Here is a 17,516-nt window from a genome sequence, read left to right as displayed (position 1 = left end):
TTCATCATGATAGGGGTTCCCCTCCATAGCAGTGTTTGTTCCTATCATGTGTCTATTACTTGGATTGTTTATTTTTTATCTTGTCTGGCTATCCGTGGAGGTTGAAAGACCAAAACAGGGATTTCACTAAGGCAATTACCTATGCAGCCTCCAACATTTTCCCGTCTCTTTGTGTGCAGGTTTGGAGGTTAGACAAACTAAAAATTGCCACCTGGGAATGTACCAATTGTTTTGATTGGGACGACATTGCAGGTGTACAGACCTCCACGTAGTGCATTGGCATCTGTGGCCAAGATTTAACTTGTCTAGTGGTGAAATCTCTGACCTTTTTATTTTCTGTTTCTATATATTAAATATTTTAATCTGCCTATATATCAGTGTAATTAAGCGATTTCAGTTTATCACATCTTGCAAAATTAGCATGCATTGAATCTGGCGATACAAGCATTCTTCATCATTTTTCTTCCTGCTGTTCACTAGATCGTTTGAGGTAACTCAGTGCTCTTTGCTCCTTAAAGACTGCATTGTCTTGAGAGAAGTGAATCTCCTTATTTGTAGTCATTATTTACTTTGTTTTGATATTGTCCTATATTTAGCCCTTTGCTTAAGTGTCCATTTTTTTTGTTGTCCTCTAACACATTCTATTATAATATCTCATAGATTGTATGTATAGCATGACTCTGAAAGAGGCTTCTACCTTTTCCCTGTTTAGAAGGTTGATACTATTTAGCATACAAAAGAGGCACTCAAATAGACAAGGAGATTTAATTATCTTGTAGGTTCTTAGGGTTCCCTCCCACTAACAACAAAACCTATATTTCCACTGCCAACATCCCTCCTCGTCAACCAAAATTCAGCCTGTCCATAACCAAGCCACCATGCTCAAAGCAATTAAGAGCATGGAGAAAACTGTCCAGGCCAAGGAAAGAGAGATCCATGAAATTGGACTGGATGTCCCAATCCTTCATAGCTGCATTCTTCACCTCGCAGCAAGCAATGAATTGGCAGTTGTTTGAAACCGAAAAAAGCAGCAATGAATTTTTGTTCTTTAATATGTCCTGTATTAGTTCCTGCAAAACACAGATATGTCAAAGTGATCAAAGTGAAAGGGTATGGCATGATTTCACCATAGAGTAAAAGAGCTGATCTTTATCATCTGAACCCAATGACCAGCATGCGAAAGGCAGCCCACATCAAATCTATTGTCATGTCCCCACTCTAGCTCAGTCTAATAGAGACATGTGAGTCAGCTTATTATGGGGTCTTGTAAGCTGACAGGGTTGGATAGAGACCAAGTATGGTTATTCAGTGTTGGGGGCTAGGTTTTCTGGTGGGTATTGATCAGTTGGGTGATGTTCCTTGTTTTTAGGAGGCAGTTCCTACATTTATGGGGTTCATTCCTACTTTTTAGGAGGTATGATCATGCCCAGGGCTGGGTTTCCATCAGATGACCCATTGGGTTCAATTTCAGAGGGATAGGGCTTGTTTCCTAAATTTTAGGAGCATCCCTAGATTTTAGGGATGAGACTGCCAGTGGATCCTTGATTTCCGACTTCAGTTACAGACAGGTGACAGGATGATTTTATGGTTTGTGATGTCAGTTGGGCAATTTGTGGCTATTTGGGTTATATTTTTAATATTTCCTAAGTTAGCGTTTAACATTTAAATAAGGCTAAGTTAATAGCCATTTTGGAGTAATAAGGGAATTTTGGCCTCATCTGGATGCGTATCCCATGTTATGATAGCTCGTTGGAGAGGTCTTGAAATTCTCTAAATCTTCCTCTTTGGTCTCAGGGCAATTTGGTGAACGGATTTATTACTATGGTGGAAAAGGTCATTTTCTAGTGACATGGTCACTTTAAAATAAGATTTAATTCATTTTTTATAGCCAACGCCAATTGGGGGTCACTTTAGGGTTCGAATTGCTTTGCAAGGGGTTATAAGGAGATGGGCGCCATTTCTCATGATTATGCATATTTTTCAAACACTTCTTTTCAGATTTGCTCTGCTTGAGCGATTTGCATTCTGGGACGCAAACCCCAGGGTAATTGCTGGCTGGGACGTAACCCTCAGCAGCATTGGGTATTGGTTTGTTAGTAGTTTCAATAGTATTCAGGAGGAAGGTAGACGCCACTTCAACTTGGGCCTTCAGTTTGTTTTGTTGGGCATGTTCTTTGGCGTATGGGAGGTGAATTCTTGCAGCCGTACTCTATCATTTGCAGCACTTGGATACATAGAATAATCGGTTACTCAGCAGCAGATTCGTGCATCTTATTAGCCCATTTTCATCAGCCAGTTGTGGCGTCATTGTTAGAGGAAATGTACTGGATCTTTTATTTGGCTCTATAATTCAGAGATCTACCTGGTACGATTTGTATCAACTCTGACTTTACTGCATATTGTTATTTATTTTCAGACTCTTTTCTTGCCATTTGCTACTTCTCATTTCTATGTGGAATAATCATCAAAAACACAAAAACAAACAAACTCTTCTGCATTTCCGTCTAGTTCTACAAGAAAACATTAATAAACAGGAAAAAAAACAAAAAAATAAAATAAATCTACAGCAGATTTGCAGCAGAGATCCATCAAGGATCTTTCAGTAGTATCAGAGCTTACATCCTACCAGCCTGTAGGGTTTGTGAGAAATTGTCACAACAGATTTTGGCATCTAGGTATTGGATAAAAGTTTTTGATAAATCATTTCAGCATCTGGGTAGTCACTAGTTGGTGGATTGAATACAAATCTATGCATCCTGGTGGAGAAATACACAGATTCTACAAGCGCAGGAGAAACCAATGGCAAGCAGAAGCCGCCAGAGACGCACAGATACCAGCTATGGGTGAGGCACAGGGTGTTGCTGGCGATGGCATGCCTACAAAGGCAAAAGAAAGAGAGATGGTGCGGACCCTATTCACTATTCAACCCAGGATCGCTCAGGCTCTAGACAGGTTACAGGATACCTTGGAGCGTTTGGAGATGGGTGGACACAGAGGCAAGCAAAGTAGATCAGTTTCAGTGGCTGGTAGTCCGCGCAGCCATCAGTCCCATTCTTCAGTTGGGAGCTCCCTTCATTCCAATAGGAGGCATCACCATCGTACACCTACTAAGAATAGGCCATTGCTTCCCCAATTCATACCAGGTGAACGGCCAACGCAGGTGGAACCACCAAAAGTGGGATTTCAGGAGTCAGTTTTGGCAGCCACGGCTGAGTGGAGAGCTCTACCTCCTAAGGTTAGGGACGTCTTCCCTCTTCCCCAGTATTGTGCATAGCGTAGAGATACAACCAGGTTCAGGGGAGATCGTGGTAATAGACTACCACAACAGCAGCAGAATTATGACCTCAATAGAGCTACTAGGAAGATTACATTGGCCCCATATAATGGCTCAGGAGACACTAGTGCACGAGCTTGGGTCCACAAGCTGGACATATACCTTTCATTGAGGCCCATGCTTGAGCGTGAGGCTATTCAATTTGCTGTGTTGCATTTAGAGGGGATTGCCTATGATTGGTGGCACCATGGATTGGTCACCCAGGATCATGCCTTAGTTCACTCCTATGCTGAGTTCACAGCGCGACTCATTGCACGATTTGACCGTAAGGATACAGAACTTTATTACAGGGAGTTGGCTCACCTTAAACAAACTGGTCATGCAGAAGCCTATATTAATGAGTTCCAACATATTGCAGTTATGGTACCGGATATGCCCCAGAAACGTAGTGTGATGTTGTTCATTGAGGGTTTGCAGGATAGACTAAAAGGATTGGTACGTGCTTTCCAACCAGCTACTCTTAAGGAGGCTATTGATGTAACATTGAGATTGGATACTGTTCCCACTTCTTATCAGGCAGATAAGAAACCATTTAGAGATTCACGGCCTGCACAAAAGGCCAATACGACACAAAAACAAACAAACTCTTCTGAATTTCCGTCTAGTTCTACAATAAAACATTAATAAACAGGAAAAAAACAATAAAATAAAATAAATCTACAGCAGATTTGCAGCAGAGATCCATCAGGGATCTTTCATCTATCATCCTCACACTTATGCTCTCATTCACTAAATGGACCCAAAGAGCTGGTAAGGAACCACTCACAAGGGTCAGCAGCAAATCAGAACCCAGATCTCTGAGCGATCACTAACAAACTACATGTAGCATGAAATTTTCTCATTCACTTTCACTACAAATTGTTAAAGCACGATTATCTTCTATTATCTCCATGAATTGTCACTTGTGAGAAAGTCATTTCTTCTGTTTAAGCATGATTATCTTCTCCCCTTACTTTTCACTGCTCCAGTAACTACTACTGTTTTGTGATATCATCAAAGTGCAATGAGTGCTAAGTGGACCATTCACTCTCATGAGAGATGGGTTCTTGTGAACTACTTACTACTCCTGAAACATAGGTCAATGAGTTTGACTCAAACTCTACACAATTATATCCTAATAACAATATCATAATTTTATTCAATTCCGTTATATCATAATATGATCTTTACTATTTTTTGGCTAATACTTCTCTGATATTTAATTCTTGGGGACTGTTTTTGTTGGTTTTCTTTTCTCCTTATGGTTTTCCCGTTTGACATGAGGGGAGAAGTCAGCTCTGTAATCTCTCTTTTCAAGCTATATATTTAGCCTTTATTTTTATTTTTATTTAAAGCATGGAGCTGAAAGCTAAAAAAACATAGGAACGTACAAATATTTGACCCATTATTGAAGATAATGCAAAATGGCTTTTGTGAAATACATTTTTTTAAATACCTTTTCAACATTTTCTTCACTTAGTTCAAGACCTGATTCCTCATCTGCAACTTCTTCCACTGCAACTATTTCAGGAATCATCTCCATCAAACGCCGTTCAATTCCCATCTTCATGGTCATTACCGAGCTTGGACATGACCCACATGCCCCTTGAAGTTGCAATTTCACCACACTTCCATCAATACTATGAAGTTTCACGTTGCCTCCATCTGACATGAGATATGGTCGCACTTCATCCAATACCACCTCGACATTTTCCTCTGTTAGGGTTAACCCCTCAGTGGAAGGTGGACTGGCAATTGCTTCAACAACTGGAAAATAATAAATATAAAGTATGAGTGTGATTCGAATATTTACAAGTATCTTTTCAGAAACACAAAATTCTACTAATTGTCTTTGAGACTATAGCTATTTGTATCTTCTTAACATTTTTCGAGACATAATTACATTTTTTATTTTAACTGAAATTACGTTAAAACTGGAAGCATAAAGAAACAACCTAGACATGCACCAAGAGCTTCCATTTTCCACGACACTGACGTCTGAAAGAATAAATCTGAGTACTAAAGGATAAAGAAAGAAACAATGTCTCATTCTACGCAATATGGTATTTGTCATTTCTCATTCTATCTCTTTCTATAAAATAGGTCTAAAGTTTGAAACCTGAACGTAAATGACATCACAAGGATATAGCCAAAAAAATTGAATGTAAATGACCTTACAAAAGTTGCTTGGCATTCGTCAATTACCGCTAACACCTATGACGGAAGATTCAGATATCCAAACATTGGCTATTTATTAAAAAGAAAGATATACGAAGAAAAATGTACTATAGCACATTAGCAAGTAGATGGGCTGTATAACCACCATAAAACTCAGAAGCAATACCAAAATTTCATTAAAAACTCCATGGTAAAGAAAGCAAACAAAATCAAGAAGTACATATCAACATCTCCTATTGGTAAATTTTTCTAAGGTGTATAATTTCCATTGCCCATGGTTTTATAAGATTGTATTCTTTATCTTCGACAAGATGTCTGTCGGTCAAATCCAGTAATTGTACTCAATAAGGAAGTATCAGATCTTCGTGGTTAACATAGAGTATCACCCTTCAGTTCATGATATTATTCTTGTCTGAAGCTATCATAATCTACCTTCAAATTTAAATTTCTTGTTTTATTTGAAGCTTGAGCATTGTTAATTGTCTTCGACCTTATTTCCATAGAGTATAAAAACGCAATTTCTTAAACTAAGGGTTGCACTTCGTCTACCGCAAACTATACCGTTAAAAGGGGGTCGCAAAATCAAAATTTCTGAAAAATAAGAAATACCATAGTTTTCTCGTCTTTGCCTTGCTCTTCTGGGATGGTCGGTGTTTGAAATCGCAAGACAATTGACTTCTCCCAGTAACAATGGACTGCGGATGCCAATGGCTGCCAAAGCGCTTGAATTTGGCTTCTGCTGACCAGAGGAATCGTTAGAAATCAAAAAGCAAATACAGAAATAAATCAATGGGGGCAAAAGGTATACCTGAAAATTAAATTTGATTGCGTGCTGACGATAATTAAGGCAGGTGGAAATCCCCTGACTCCCTAAAGCCTGCATAGTTGCCAAAAACAATGAAATAATGGTGTTCAATGGTTTGGCTATTCGTAACGCATTTAATGGTTTGGCTATTCGCAACGTATTTCCCCTTGGTAAAGCGAGGAACGGGGGATGTTTGCTTTGACCGCATAATATTCTCATTTGTGTCCGCTTCCTAAACTTCCCACAAAGACATACACCTCATTTAGGACTCCTCCCCTCCCAACCCCAAAGAAACGGATGCCCTTAGCAAACTTGGAATTTGATGATCTATGTCAAGTTGACAATTTAAAAAATTATTGATTGGTATACAATACTTTTGTATAAAGTTATAATGAATTATAAATAAATAATAGTATTGTAATTTATAATATTTAAGTTGATTTCGATTAATTTTAATCTAGTAGTCAATAAGGATGTATAATGGTCTTATTGGATAGTTGGATCAAAGTCAATTTTGATGGTACTTTGAATGGAAATCTAGGTTCAATAGGCTTGTGGCAATGGATTCTAGAAATGATATAGTTACAATTGGGACCAAAAAATTATAGAGTGGAAGTTCAAGTAGGATTTGAGGTTGTCTTGATGGCGATTTTTTTAATCTTTGATAAGCTTCATTTGGAGGGTGACATGAGGGTCATTGTAAATTACCCTTTATAAATGCTTTAAAGAAGGAAAGTGCATTGGCATGGAATAATAATAAATATATTTTATCCACCTATAAAATGTTGAATGTGTTTAAAATATTTGCCCACATATACAAATTGGGCAATGGGTGGCAAATCAACTATCAAAATGGGCAGGATCATTTGATAATGATAAACCTTTGTACCTCCATATGAGGATTGATGATTTAGTGTAAGATGAGATATTGTAAACATACATTAGTCATGCTAGCATTTCATCATTATCTTGCTAGGCAGAAAATGATGTCACAGTAAGAATATGTGGCATTTAATTTAGAGTTTGTATTCCAAGCTATGCACCTTTAAAGGAGTGGCGATGGGTTCATTCTTTCTAAAGTGTTCCAAAAAATTGAAATATAGGAGTCAGTGATGGTTGAATGTTGTAGTGCCTCCTGTGTTTGCATTATGTACCATGGCTTATTTTTACTTAGAGATACTTAATGATATTCATGTTTATGTTCATTTGAGATGCTTCGAGAATTTGACATTATTTTGATTGTCAGTATCATAGTTGATAGATGTTAGATGCTACGGTGTTTAATTTGATCATATTTGCATGATGATGCTAGTGATGTGACATGATGCTTTATGATGATATCTAGTCGTTTTGTATCCAGATATAAACTTTGTTTATAGATATATGATGGATTTTATGGGATTATAGTTGATGTGTTTGTGCTACAAATATTTATATCATTCCTGTAGTAAACTTTTATTATGGTGCAAATGAATGATTTAAATAGATTATTTTAATCAAATTAACTAAAGGATTATTTACACAATTTCATGCACTATTGCTTCTATTATATTATTATCATGCATGTGCTGATCACTACATCTTATTGTCTATTTGTGTTAAATAATTAATCATTCATATGGAAAAGTTGGTCAGTCATCACACTATAACTAAGTCATCCTATGAAGGTTGAGCATTGTATATAGGACTTGTACATATTTCAATTAAAACTGAGTAGTTATTATTGTTGAACAAGTCTATGGTTGTTGAGTACTATGTACATGCCAAGTTAATCAAGATACTATATAAGTCAAGCTATCCAGAGTTAGTTCATGACAAGTCATACAATATGTGCCAAGCAGATAGAAGTCGAGGGACAACATGGATGTCAACTTTGACTAAGTGTCAGAGTGTTCATGTGCTAAGCAAGCCAATTTTGGTATATTTGTTTGGAATGGCACAAACACTGAGGCAAACCATTTTTGTCAACATGGATGCATGATTTTATGATTGTAGGGTCATTTAAGGAGATGATTACACATTTTTGAAGGTCATTAATCCATGTGCATAGTGATCAACCAATCAAAAAAGTGGAAAGTTTAAGCCGCAATAGTAAAGGATCTAGATTGTTGATGTTGATCTAAAAACTTCTATAGATGGTTATAAAAGAAGGATCTAAACCCTAATTCCATATGCATGTGAAAGAAGTGAAGTTTGGAAGCTACAAGTAAAGTTTGAAGGAGAATTAGATAGAGTGACTAAGTAGAGTAGTGAAGGACAAAATACAAATATATTATATTAGAGAACATATTAGAAATTGGAAAGAGAAGACCTGTAATCAACATTTGAAATGCAAACTAAAGGATCCGATACTGATACATTTTAGCAAGTGATTCAGGGTAAATCTCTTAATAGAGTGATCCTAATAGACCTTTGTAATTCTCTTAATAGAGTGCTTACTTAGTTGTAAGTTTTAAATCCTTTAATCAAGTTAGATTATCTAAGTCTTGTAAGATCTTAATAGGGTAGACCCTTTATAGGGGAGATCATTAGAAGTGATCAAAATTTAGCCCTAACAAGAAAACTTTATTGTTACAGTAGTGATGATTTGTGGGTGTCGTCCTGACCCCAGTTTTACCTTCACCTTGGAGGGTTTCAAATCTTTGTGTTATGTGTTAATCATTTACTTTCATATTTTATTGATGTGATTAGTTGTTAGATCTAATGCATCACTACAGTAAATGTTTATGTGATTTATGATATTGTTGAGATAAGGGTTTAAGGTGAAAGATATCATATTGAAAATTTGTTTGAAAGAGTTAAAGTTTTATAGATCTTGATTCACTACCCCCGCCTCTCAATATCTTACTTTCCCAATAGACTTCCAACAATTGGTATCAAAGCATTGTTCTCTTAGAAGAAGTCTAACCACTTAAGAGTTGAGATCTTAAAGATGGAGGCTTACAAGCTGGGAAAGATCATTGAAAATCATAAGCTTGACATACAACTTGCACTACAGCAATTTGAAGTAGCAAGGGAGGAGTTGAATAAATCCTTAAAAAGAAGGAATGAGATGGCAATCTAGTACAATGATACACAATATCAAGAGGAAAACATTGAAGATCTATTTGATGATGAAAATTCCATTGAAAGTGATGCAACAATAGTAGATCTATTGGAGAGGAACAATACACTAAATGAAGAGATTAGAGAACTAAAGAACAAACATGAAGAACAATATATAAGACTATGTGCTAGTGACTGAACAGAAAAAGAAATTTGAAGAAGACAAGAGACAAATGGATATAAAACTTGATGAAAGGAAATCTGATCTACAGAAACTCATACACAAGCAATTTGATATGCTCAACCAATTGCTAAGTGTAAATCAAGAGCTTGATAAGAAAGATGTGGAGATTGCAAATCTGATATCAAAAAATGATCATTTGAGGAATGAGTTGAGATCTGAAAAAGAATTCATTAAAAGGCTTAATAAACCCAAACAAGCTGTGAGATACTATGAAGAGCTATTGAGATCACAAAGATAACCCCATGACACATCCTGACTAGGCTATGTCAAGCACATATCATTTACCAAGGAAGGAGAATCATCAAAAAGTGGAGAAAAGAGGAATGCAAAGCCAAAGAAAAACAAACCTACATGTTATCATTATGGGAAACTAGGTCATACATTAGATGTTTGTAGAAGGAATATTGGTAAACAAAATCTTAAGCTCAAATTCAATGGATATTGCTATAATTGTAAGAAACAAGGACATCAAGCACATGATTGTAAATCTAAAGCTAGCAATACACCACTTGCACCTAGATTTGATGGATACTGCTACAATTATCAGAAGTGTGGACAGAGAGCTCAAGAATGCAAATCAAAGGCAAAACCTAACTAGACACCCAAGAGGCAAGGAAATGCACCCAAGTAAGGTAAGTCATACAATTGAGATTACAATACTTGGAGTAGTTGTCATTTCTATGGTGAATATGGACATAGCAAAAAATTGTATTAGGAAACATTTCAGATGTAAATCCAAGAGTTGGATGAATGGTAGTATAGTTTTCTATAGATATGATAAGATTGGACATGTGAGCAAAAATTGTAGGACCTAAGCATTGACACTTAGAAATGGACAAACAAGAAACTAGGTGAATCAAATATACAGAAAGAATGATGAAGGTAGCAACAGTATGACAAACGATGTTGAGATCACCCAATCTAATGGATTAGGTGATGATACCAATTCAAATTAAGTAAAGATGGTATGTAAGAAAGTGTACATTTAAATGCTTTATCTTACATCAGTTCCTAATGCATGATGTATTAAAGTCCATATCTCCATAAGATGAGATGCATTCAAATAGATCTCAAGTGTGAATTGAGTAAAGAACACATATACCAAGTTGATGAATAGTTTATGTTGAACATCAATATCAATGTCAGTTGTGACCGTGGACTGAGTTCCCGTATTAACCAAGTTGATGCGAGTGACCAAGTCAACAAATGGAAGTATAAAGGTCGAGTTATCTTATGCAAGTTGAGACAACTATCATGCATTTTGTGTTTACCCCTACTAAAAGTATGGAACATTAAATAAAATATCATTTTGACTGTTTGAAGGTATTTAGTCAATTTTTGAGTTCATTTTTCATTCACCTAGTGATTAAGAACTCTTAGAGCAATATCAAGGCAATTGTAGAGTGATTTGTGTGAATTGCAAAAAGATTCTAGTGCATGTCATTGGCCAAAGAGTGTAAGTGTGCAAAGTTTCTTTGAACCAAGTTGATTAATTTGTGAAATTTTTTGAAGTTCAAACCCTCATTTTCAAATAGCATTGGTTGCATCTGCAAGTGAGAAGAAGGAGGCATTGAAGGGTAGTAATTCTTAGATTGTACATAATGATGTATGTCCTCCTCCAAAATTCAAGGCATATCTAGAGGTTACGATGACTGGAGACTCTTCTGGAGAATTGTCTTCAATTCTACCCCGTGTTATCATGTTGCATGATGTAAGGTCATGCTACATGTGTGAAATTGGAGAAATTGGTGGTTTTGAATTGAGAAACACATATTATAAGCTTTCAAGAATGGAGTACTAATGGAAGAAAACAAAGTAGTTTTCAAAATAGGGTTAACTCGTGCCCTAGCATTCCCTAAGGTATTCAAGGTTGAATGGATTAAAATTATTTTGAGAAGGTTGCATGATATGAAGTTATGGCTGTAGAACGGGCCAATTAAAATCACAAAATCTATCATCATACATCATGTAACTAGTTACCCTACTCTTGAGCGAGTGAAGATTTTCGAGGAAAGAAATGTAATTGAAGACCTCATAAAGGCAAAGTGGAATGGATGAGGTATGTCTATTGATACAATCACATATCCAATCATTGAGTTTTCAATCCAAGTGATTGCACATAAGTTCTATTAGTTGAGTCGACTAAACAATGTACCTTATGTAGCGGTTGGCATGGGATACAAACTAGTCAAGAAGGACCATAGCTATGACTTGGCTGAGCTACAATTGGCATTGCTTACAAAAAAACCTTGGAGCCATTAGAAAAGCCAAGAACACCTAATGTAAGTTTGGCTCACTTGTATTAAATATATATTCTTTTATGTTCAGAAATCCTTTCTCATGGTTGGAGATGTAGTATGGGATAAGGATAAAGCCATGATCGAGTAGATAAATGAATATATTGAATAACTAGGTGATAATTTTGGAACAATTTTGGATTGTTATTTTGAAGATTTCAAAAGGAAAATGAAGAATTGGTGAAGGATACCTAAATCGGTGGTTGATCAATATTATGATCACATATGCTTTATGGTTGATACTAACCATACATATGTACAAGCAATAATGCCAAGAGTGAAATGGCTAAGGCCTATGCAATACAAAGTTAACATTGATGAAGTGTCTACTACTATTACAAAACTATTGGTAGAAGAATTTGACAAGAATGTTGAGCCATTCAGTACATTTGAGAGTACAAAGATCAAAATAATGATGAAGATAAAAGTCCCTAACATGGACAAAAAGAGGAAGAAAATGATCCAAGACTTAGAAGGTAAGCTTGGATAATCACCATTGCAAATCACAAAAGGTAAAGGGGAAGATCATGGTAGTGAAGGTGATGATGAAGAAGAAGATGAAGCTAAAGGAAAACAACTTTTTGTTGTCGAGCCTTAGACAATGAAAGACAAAAGGATTATAATTGTTGATCCTAAGGTGAAAAAGAGTCTAAATAAAGTAGCTACACTAACCACCTTTACATCAAGGAGAGTCACCAAGCAAGGATCTAAGGCAACAAGTGTTGCAATTGTCGAGCCAAAGAAATAACTAGTAAAGATAACTAGGCCAGCTAAGGGCAAGATACAAAAGAAGAGGACATCTAAAGCCAAGGAGACCAAGAAAGGTTAGCAAAAGAAAAGGCTAGGAGAAAAATTGTTGTCAAACCTAATGAGGAGGAGGATGAAGCTAAGAGGATTGAATCTGATGATCTAAGAAAATTTTAGGTAGTACCAAGGAGAGCTCCTCAAGATATTGAAAAGTTATGTGAGAACATAAGAAGTTCAACAAACTTAATAGGTTTTAAACATGTAAAGTATGATACTTTAGATAAAGGTCATAAAGGTAAAGTAGAACAAGTTGTTTTGGACATGATGGTGAATTTTAATTACACACCCATAGAGTTAGGTAAGAAATTGCCTAAAGAACTATACAATAAAAGTAATACAAAATGGAAATGGGCATAAGCTACTCAAAGACAAATGAGAGAGACTACATTAGCCCAAGTTATGCTAGTTTTAGGGAAGCATCATATGGCTATAGCTATGAAAGACTATGTGAAGAAATTTATGCCTAAGACAACGACATATAAAATTTTGAGAAATAGAATTGAGGATGTTGTAGAGGAGAGTAAAGTTGTCTAGAAGAAAGTTTTGGGTTGATGCCAACAACAATGGAAGAGGAAGAAAAGGAAGATGTCAAAGTTGAATTGGATAAGATAGAAGACATCTACAATGATGTTGAACAATTAGTAGAAACACTAGAGAAAATGGCTCAAGAAAAGGGACAACAAATAGAGACAATCATCATTTCGAATGAAACCCATACTACTACATTGCCCAATGTGGCTATAGCTATCAAATAAATAGAAAATTTAGTGTCTATCAAGTTAGAAAAAGAGGAGCAAGCTTCTAAATCTATCAAAGACACTCTAATGGATACCTACAATCCAATTATTGTGCAAATTAAGGAATATCCAAAGATTGGAAGAGATGGATTTGGATCATCAAGTAACTATGAGTATAACAAAAACAACGAGAATTACTATTGATTACAATGAGAAATTATAGTAAAAGATACTTGTTATAGATGTCGAGGAACAAAGTGTGTTGGCTAGTGAAGAGAAAAGAGATGGAGAGTCTACTAAGGTAGATCAGACCACATAGGGTCATACTGATGAGATGAACACTCAAGTAGATAATTCTACTTCTGGTGAAATAAGACCACAAGTCTCAAGACCTCTCACTGAGGGAGCAAAGGATACAATGTCACCAAGTGATGCAAGGACCAAGGAATAGGGTCAAAAGCATAAGAAAGTAGAGGAAGAGAATAGATTGAGTGTGGATGTCTCAACATAATCTTTAGAATTAGCCTTGCCAAGTAGCAACACCCCATAGTCTAAGAAGAAGAAAATATTGAAGAGGAAGGCTAGATCACCTAGGAAGCCACTATCCCTTAATGAAAGTATAGTGATTCCAAAGTATGACATTGATAAATTAACTTATGAGCAAATGCAAATCTTGCAAGACCTATTGGAAAGGAAGACTAGGCAAGAAGAATTAAGAAGAGAACATCAATAGAAATAGGCACTACAAGAGACTAAAGATATCTTTATAGATTCTTATGATATCAAAGATATTGATGAAAAAACCATAATAATGGCCCAGTTAGTTCATATAGTAGAAAAGGTGAATAATGATGACATTGAGGCTAATGCAATGGTTTGAGAAGAAAGTTTTGGAGAAAGTGTCAATTGAAATCACTATCAAGCAAGTTGAACATTCTAATCTTGTAGATACTTTAGAGGGAGTTGTAATGAATATCCAAACTTTGTATAAAACATTATGTGATGTACCAAGATTTATAAAGGATATTTGAAATCAGATTGAGAAGTTGCAATTAGATTTAAAATCAACATGACATTATTTGAACATGGATGCAAGTTCAAGTTCTATTCATTATAATAGATTGATGTTTTCCCAAGGAAAATTGGTTGAATTAGCTACATATGGCATGATGCGAGAAAAACTTGTTTCTATTCAGTCAATGTTGATACCTAGAGGTTATGTAGAAAGAGTAGTCATTAGTAAAGGAGATAGCTAAAAGGGATTCACATTTGTCTATTGCTAATAGTTTGGTTGATCTAGTTGTTTAGCTAGAAATCAAAATTCAAGTTTTGAAATTTGTCAGATCGAGTTGGGATAATGCATTGGAAATGATTATACAGATTCATAAACCCTTTTTGGAAAAATATGCCTTGACCCCTTCACCCCAGTAGCCATGAGTGATAAAAATAAGGGGAAAATGAACATAAAGGGGGAAATGAAAATGAAAAATGGATATGATCAAAGGTGTGATTCTTTAAAGAAAATTTTAATATATAATCATTTTGAGGTCAGAGTATGTCAATAGTCATGTATATATGGTGTATATATCAAAGTCTCTTGGAGACCAAGTCATAGTAAAAGGGGGAGTACTATTTTCAGTTTTGGATGTAATGTTGGATCAAGACAAAGTGTTTTTGTCACTAATGTCAAAGGGGGAGATTTTTGATCCCTACGTCTTGTTGTCTATTAGTATCAAACACTTAGTTATTCATAAAGAAGAGTTGGTCGATCATTACTGAGCCATCCTATGAAGGATGAGCACTGTATATAGGACTTGTCCATATTTCAGTTAAAGTTGAGAAGTTATTATTGTCGAGCAATTCTATGGTCATCGAGTACTCTTGTACATGTCAAGTTGATCAGGATACTATATAAGTTGAGCTATCTAGAGTCATTTCATGCCAGGTCATACAATATGTACCAAGTAGATAAAAGTTGAGGGAAAAATGGATATTACTTATAACCAAGCATTAGAGTCTTCATGTGTCGAGCAAGCTAATTTTGGTTTTTTTTTTTTGGAATGATGTTACCCATAAATGGTTCACATATTTTTCTTGCACACAACATGGAAATACTTAAGCTTTTGTAGAGAAATTGGGTCCCTTTTTTAAGTCTCTTTGTGAATCTTAATCTTTTGACATTTTTGTCTCCCAATGAACAAATTTATGAACTTGAACATTGAACAATTTGTTCATTTTTCAAGATTCATCAATTCATCAGTCCTTTTGGTCGAGCCAAAAAAGGGTTAAACACTCCATGAATACTATCACTCATTGTCGATGTTGAACTTGAACATTAAACACTTTGTTCAAGGTTCAAGTTCATAGTTTCACCTTCATGTCTATCACAACTATTGAACTTGAATATTGAACTATTTTGTAGTTCAACTATTCATGTTTGCCCGGTCATAAATATGAATGCCTTCAATGCCACATGTATAAATTGACAACTCAATAGAAGTGCAATGTTACTAAATCTACGGAAAAGATTTGCATTAATGAAGAGTTAAGGGTAATAATGGTAAGGCATGTTGCAACATGTGCAGAACTTAGGTGAGTTTTAATGATCGTAACTCCTATCCTGTCATTAGTCTTGTCATCCATCTGCATGTTTTAAGTCCAGGTTTTACATCTTAACTGGAAGCTACCTTGTTTTCATTGCCCTGCTATTTCAATTTTTGGTAAAGATCATTTTGTCTAGTTCAGATGTACATGACAATAGTCTAAGCTTTACGTGTCATTTTCTTCTGCATTTTTGTAGAGTTGTGCGTACTTTAGTGTTACCTTGCTCTAGGTAAATTCTTTTCATGACCACTCCTTTCTATCCAAAGCTACCTAAAAAAGTTAGAGAGTCTTTCATTAGTATTATTCTACCTGACATGGAAGACACCTTCCTTGCTAAAGAGGACATGAGCAAATTGCTAGCTAGATTCACAAATCCAAAACCTGGTTCCATATCCTAGAAAGTCTTAGATAGTGGTCTATTGCAAGCTATTCCCTTTCCATAAGTCTTCCCCTACCCAAAGTTAGTCTTAGCATGCAGAGATAGATATGATACGATTGAGAAACTTATTCATGCTTTCAATGGTGAAGTCTTGGTATATGTGAGATCAGTTGTTGTCATGGATGTTCTAAAAATTTTCCCATGTGAAATTTATGAAGACTAGATTATCAGTTCCTTCTATGCCTAATTTTCCATAGATGTCATAGAGTTGAACATCAACATTTCTAAAAGCTAGCTTTGCAAGTTTGAGAGAGGGGGTTTCTGTCTCACATGACCATTAACTAGAGAACACATGATCCTTGAGATTAAAGACACCATCACACTACTGAACAGGATAAAGTGTAACCCACATGCCTTTCATTGGGAGAACTAGATGTAATTTTTCATCTAGACTATTCTAAGATAAGATGAGTTCATTGATTGGGTAAACATAATAGCTACTAGGCTATAGGAAGAGCTCTCCCAAGCCTTTAGAATGTTTGGTTTCTATATGACTTCTTACTTGTTTTACATTCTAGCTTGTGACAGGGAATGGAAGGGTTTACCACAATTAGACTGGAACCCAAGTATGTCCATGATCTATGAGTATTACCCTCTCTTGTAGAAGAGAAAAAAACCCTAAAGGTTTAAAAATAGTCCAAGACACCTTCCTAGCCAAAATGGTATTTGAATTGCAAGGAAAAGTGAATATGAGATTGACAAATGAAGCCACCCAGTTAATTGATATTTATGGTAGTTTCTTTACCCAATTTCCCAAGTTCACTTATCTCGGGATTGGAGGATACGAAGGCAAGCCACTACAACTACCTCGTCATTGCCTTGATTATTTTGTATTGATGGAAATATGTAGATAGTTGTAAGATAAGGAAGGATTCAGGTTACACATTCCTTGTCGAGCTTGGATACTATACATACAAAACCATTCAAGATGCCCTCAAGCTCAAATTTGAAATTAAATCCATGAGCTTACTGACTTACTCTACTAGACCCAAATTTTATAGCCAAGAATTTTCCCTAAAGTACTCTCAACTAGGTTTCTCTGCCCAC

The 17,516-nt window shown here is 35.8% G+C and overlaps 1 protein-coding gene across 1 annotated transcript in view; it reads right to left on the bottom strand.

Annotated features, from left to right (window-relative positions):
* Positions 1 to 6,404, bottom strand: part of LOC149572990 (nifU-like protein 2, chloroplastic) — a 31,588-nt gene extending 25,184 nt beyond the window's left edge. The window contains exons 1-3 of the mRNA XM_089814134.1: positions 6,300 to 6,404; positions 6,101 to 6,227; positions 4,770 to 5,080 (exon numbers count right to left, since the gene is read on the bottom strand). Coding sequence (XP_089670260.1) covers positions 4,770 to 5,080; positions 6,101 to 6,227; positions 6,300 to 6,374 — 513 coding nt within the window. The 5' untranslated portion in view covers positions 6,375 to 6,404. The remainder of the gene's footprint in view (positions 1 to 4,769; positions 5,081 to 6,100; positions 6,228 to 6,299) is intronic.
* Between the last annotated feature and the right edge of the window lie 11,112 nt (positions 6,405 to 17,516).

The sequence above is a fragment of the Cupressus sempervirens genome, chromosome 2, assembly GCF_028749045.1.
Source record: "Cupressus sempervirens isolate cs-2001-9-10 chromosome 2, ASM2874904v1, whole genome shotgun sequence".
Taxonomy (NCBI): domain Eukaryota; kingdom Viridiplantae; phylum Streptophyta; class Pinopsida; order Cupressales; family Cupressaceae; genus Cupressus; species Cupressus sempervirens.
This window is presented reverse-complemented; position numbering and strand designations above follow the sequence as displayed.